The sequence below is a fragment of the Elephantulus edwardii genome, unplaced genomic scaffold, assembly GCF_000299155.1.
Source record: "Elephantulus edwardii isolate Elephantulus edwardi_28Jun2011 unplaced genomic scaffold, EleEdw1.0 scaffold00221, whole genome shotgun sequence".
NCBI lineage: Eukaryota > Metazoa > Chordata > Mammalia > Macroscelidea > Macroscelididae > Elephantulus > Elephantulus edwardii.
This window is the reverse complement of record NW_006399971.1, coordinates 1,997,101-2,002,514: the sequence shown is the minus strand read 5'-3', so window position 1 is coordinate 2,002,514 and position 5,414 is coordinate 1,997,101. Positions and strand designations below refer to the sequence as shown.

Sequence of the window (5,414 nt, the reverse complement as noted above, 5' to 3'; positions counted from 1 at the left end):
GGGAAAAAAAAGAACTTGCTAGAAATATCATTACTTAATAAAAAAGTAGCTTTAAAGGAGAAATTGGAGAAAGAAAGAGGAAATCACTGACTTGGATAAAATATCCACCCCAATCTACCCCTCCCACATACCCCATGCTTTGCGCAAACCTGGACTCTGATTTCTTTTTTTTTTTTTTGGACTCTGATTTCTTGTCCATCAGGCAAACTTTGAAAGGTGATCTGGGATCTCAGTGTCCTGACAGGAAGAGAGCTCTAAACAATGACCATGAATGTTTATTTGTGGCATTAGATACTTTAATTTAAAACTGTATAAGAAAATACAAAGGAGCTAGAAAGTAATCCTTAAGAATGTTGCTGAGAGATTTACACTGCCAAATATCAAGAGATATTATAAACTACACTAATGAAGAAAACAAAGTATTTGTGCAAGGACAGATAAACAGGCCAAAGGAAGAGGGAATAGAAACAGAAGGATACAGTGTCACATGATAGCTATTACTGCAATTAGTGGGGCAAAGCTGGTCTTTTTCTCTTTCTTCTTTTTTAAAAAAATTAAAATTCTGCTCTTTCATTGAATCACACTGGATCTCATAGTCTATTACGGTATTTTCGTATAAAATTGTTTCACTTAAAACTCAGGAAGGAATATTCCTCAGGATAAATGTTCACAGAGAGACAGAAACACTGACCCAGAATCAAGCTGAAAGACATCAGTTTTTTGTTTCAGAGGAAACTTACTTAGGTGAAAATGAACAGCACTGTGTCCAGATGTTACAGTCTGGACATACTGGGATCTTCAATGGTGTCCAGTAGGGAAGGTGATTTTATAGGGTGAGGAGTATTCCTACAGACCACACTATGTTCATAACTATTGACCACACTGTGCTCATAGTTATTTTTATAATAATCCAACCATACTACAAAGGCAGGAAGGGAGTGGAGTAAAGCTGATACCATTAAGCCAATTCATACTGCAAGGATATAAGAATCAAAAGGAAGGGGGGGAAATGCATTTGAAAATAGTTAGTGGAAAACAAAGATAATCATCTTAGTTTTACTCAACTCCAATTTAGTTTGATCCAGATTTAGATATTTTTAGAGCTTTTATAATATTCTATATAGAAATTAAAATTGTATTTATATTACTGTACTTTGAATGAGTTTACAGAGCTGTAGATTTTCTATTCAATCATTCATGCAAATTTTTATTTATGACCATTATAGTTGTCATAATAACATCCTTACAAATTCCTCCCTGTAATTTTAATTTCCATTGACCTTGTGTCCTTTCTGCCTTCTGAGATGTTCCTCTGGGCAAACACTGCCCTTTTGATCTTGAATGATAAATTGTTCTAAGAAGTGAATTCCTCAATGCTATTTTTATTCAACTTGTATGTATATTTTTTGGCTGAAAGTAATTCCTTAAGGATTAAAGAGCTCAAAAGGTTATTAAAGGCCATAGTTTTGGAGATTCCATCAGTCTTTATTAGATCAACGAGCCTGGTCATCCTTGTGATTTTTAGTTCTGTTTCACATTTTTCTCCCACTCTTTCCAGGACTCTTCAACTATGATCCCTTCTAGATTGGTCAGCAGTAGTTGCAGGGCACCATCTATTTCTTCAGGTCTCAGGGTAGTAGGGGATGGTCTAGTGCACTACTAACCCAAAGATGTAGCCTTTCTGGTGGTTCAAATTCACCAGTGGCTCCACGGTATAAAGATAGACAGTCTTTTCCTGTGTGATTTACACTCTCTTGAAAGGCCATTGGAGAGGTGAGTTGTTCATGATTCATTAACTCAAACTTGGCAATGAGCTTGAGTTTGAAGGCAGTGGAAGTTGAAGCTCATTAATCCTTGATATAATGCCCTAGATTTTTCTTTGCTGTTTTTTGTTCCAGAGAACAAACTCTACCTTAGATGGGCCTTTAAAACTCCAATGGTTATTCACCAAAAGATGTAGAGCATTTGTGAAATATTGTTTTTGTGGATTATGTTATGCCAATTGACCTTGATAATTATTTTTTTTCTTTTAAAAGCCAATTTTACTTCAAAAATGAAAAGCTTAGGTCCTGGTGTCTGGCCCGGTGAGTCACCAGCCGACTCACCCGCACAGGGACAGATCCTGAAAGGAGAATTGGCCTCGCTCTATCTCACCATGTCTGGCTCCTCTGTCATCGCTATAAAGAAAGTGGTTCAGCAGCTTCGGCTGGAAGTGGGGCTCAACCACCTGAAGGTTTCCCAGGCAGCTGCAGATTTGAAACAATTCTGTCTACAGAATGCTCAACATGACCCCTTGCTGACTGGAGTATCTTCAAGTACAAATCCCTTTAAGCCCCAGAAAGTCTGTTCATTTTTGTAGTAAAATGAATCTTTCAAAGATTTCCTAAACTCTTAAGAATCAGTGAACATTCAAAGGAGAGCTAACTATGAAGCCTGTACAAAAGCTTATCCCTACAACGCATGTGCCATACTATACAGATTTCTACTTTTGTCAGTTCTTAATATCTACCTCTCTGAATTTTCATGAGTTTCTATTTCATAAGGGTAGTAATTATTTTATATACACTGGTAGCCACATATAATAAGAGTCCTTGGTATTAAAAAAATTAAAAAATAAAAAGCCTACAGCGCGTGGTATTCTCCTGTAGTCTCCCATCCAAGTACGAACCAGGATCAATCCTGCTTAGCTTCTGAGATCAGATAAGATTGGGCACATTCAGGGTGGTACGGCCATAGATGATCTTGATAATTCTCCTCCCCCTGATACTTCTTAAGGGTCTGATCCTGAATCTCTATAAGTGCTAACTTGTTCCTTCATAGTGCTTGGTAATGTAGGAAGTTTACATAATTTTGCTGTATGTTGAATGCTAGTCCCTTCTAGAAACAATATTTAGGAAATTTGACATTAATTTGGGAAACAAATTAATTCCCACTTCTCACTATAATTAAAAAAATAACTTAGAATGGTTGTTGTTATGTGCGGTTGAGTTGCTTGCAACTCACAGCGAACTTATGAACAATTCCCTTGAAAACTGCTGTATCCTGTGCCAACTTTACTGTCTCTGACACATCTACCCTCACTACCCGACTCACTGAATCAATCCACCTTATCAATGGTGTCCCTCTCTTTCTCTCTTTCTCCCTCCACCCTTCCATGAACGATGTCCCTCCTCGCAACATGCACAAATATGTCAGACAAAGCTTCAGAATCCTTGCCTCCAAGGAGCAGCCTGGCTTCACCCTCTCTAGGACTAGCCTGTTTGTTCACCAAGCAGTCCATGGTATGTATATTCAACACTCTTTTCCAGCACCACAGCTCAAAGGTATCAATTATCTTTCTATCATCTCTAGTTATTATTTTGTTCTCTGACACATAGCAAGCAATTACGAAGACTATGGTCTGGATCAGGTGCATTTTAGTCTCCAGACTGATGTCGTTGCTCTTCAGTACTCTGGAGAGGTCCCTGACAGCTGACTTTCCCAGTGCAATGTGTCTCTTGATTTCCTGGCTGCTGGTTCCAAGAGTGATGATTGTGGAACCAAACAAGCTAAAGTTGTTAACAATCTCGATCATTTATCATAGTGCTGTCAAGTGGCCCAGTGGTGAGAATCTTTGTTGTCATTCGGTGCTTTCAAATCCAGTAAGATTCATAGCAACCCTACTAACAACAGATCTGAACTCTGTCTTATCCTGTGTCATCCTCACAAACTCTGACATATTCAAGCCCATTGATGCAGTCACTATGTTAATTTATCTGCTTAAGGGTCTTTTTTCCTTCACCATCCCTCCACCTTCCAAGCATGATGTCCTTTTCTAAGGAATAGTCTCTCCTAGCAACATGCTCAAAGTTTGTGAGATGAAGCTTCACCATCCTTGCCTCCAAGCAGCACCCTGGCTGCACCTTCTCTAAGACATATTTGTTCTTTTGTCAGTCCATGACATAGTCAGTACTTTTCTCCAATACCACAGGTGAAAGAGATCAATTTTTCTTGTTATCCTTATTCATTGTCCAGCTCTCAGATGCATGTGATTGAAAAGACCATATAGTCTGAATCAGGAGCATCATTACTCCTCAATAATTTGGAGAAGTTGTTTACTGCAGACTTTCCCAGTTCAATACACCTCCTAATCGCCTAACTGCTGGTTCAAAGTGTATCACTGATTGTGAAGCCATGTAAGATGAAATTGTTGACAGTTTTGTTCTTTTCTCTATCATGATGTTGGCCATCAGTCCAGTAGTGAAAATTTTTGTTTTCATGACATCGGTATACAATCCACATTGGAGGCTGCAGGGCTTAGTTTTCTGCAGCAAATGCTTCAAGTCCTCCTCATTTTCAGCAAGCAAGGTTGTGTCATCTGCATAATGAAGGTTATCAACAAGTCTTCCTCCGATCTTGAACCTACATTCTTCTTCAAAGTCCAGCTTTTCAGATAATTTGTTCATCATACATATTAAGTAGGTATAGAAAAAGGATGAAATCTTGATGCATATCTTTCTTAAATTTAAACCTTGTAGTATTCCTTTGCTTTGTTCACACAACAGCTTTTCGGTTTAGGTATAGGGTTTTGTGGGTTTTTTTATTTGTTTGTTTTATTTTATACTTGTTTCTTTACAAAGTTTGTATACATTTTTTCCATAGGTATATAGGTTTTGCAAGAGCATGACTAAGTGTTCTGAAACTCCTATTTCTCTCAGTGTTAGCCATAATTTGTTATGCTCCACATAGTCAAATGCCTTTGCATAGTCAATAAAGCACAAACAAACTTTCTGGTATTCTTTGCTTTCAAAGATTCTTAAAGATTTCGAAAAAAGTTTGTAGTCTAAAATTGACAAAATGCACAATATATATGTGTTAATGATAATGATTTTGAACTGAAATACAAAAGTTGGAAACAATGAAAAAGGAATAGTAGTCAGAAAGTATGGACTTGGTGACAGAAATTAGGTGGGAAATTAATTGATTGAATTTTATAAATTCAGCGATTTGCAAATACCTTTTTTAAAAAAGACACAAAAGGTGACTTTACACATTAACCTCAGCAGATGAATTGCATATAAATCAGATTGATTACATCTATAGAAGAAATCACTGGAGAAGCTCAAAGTCAACAGCCAAAATCAGGTCAAGTGCTGACTGTGAAGCAGATCATCAATTACTCATGTGCAATTTCAAATTGAGGCTGAAGAAAATAAAAACAAGTCCATAGGAATCAAAATATGATGTTGAGTCTATCCTCCTGAATTTAAAAATCATCTTAATAGATTTGGGCAAGTTCTGGTGGCCTACTGGCAAGAAGCTGCACCGCAATCCCAAAGGTGCACGATTTGAATCCACCAAATGCTCTGCTGGAGAAGGAGGGACAATCTACTCCTGTACCAGTCAGATCTGATTTGATGGTACACACACACACA

At 37.6% G+C, this 5,414-nt stretch overlaps 1 protein-coding gene across 1 annotated transcript in view; it reads left to right on the top strand.

The window, feature by feature from the left end:
* The first annotated feature begins 2,155 nt into the window (after window positions 1-2,155).
* Window positions 2,156-5,414, top strand: part of CBY3 (chibby homolog 3 (Drosophila)) — a 16,143-nt gene continuing 12,884 nt past the window's right edge. Inside the window, exon 1 of the mRNA XM_006898149.1 lies at window positions 2,156-2,341. Coding sequence (XP_006898211.1) covers window positions 2,156-2,341 — 186 coding nt within the window. The remainder of the gene's footprint in view (window positions 2,342-5,414) is intronic.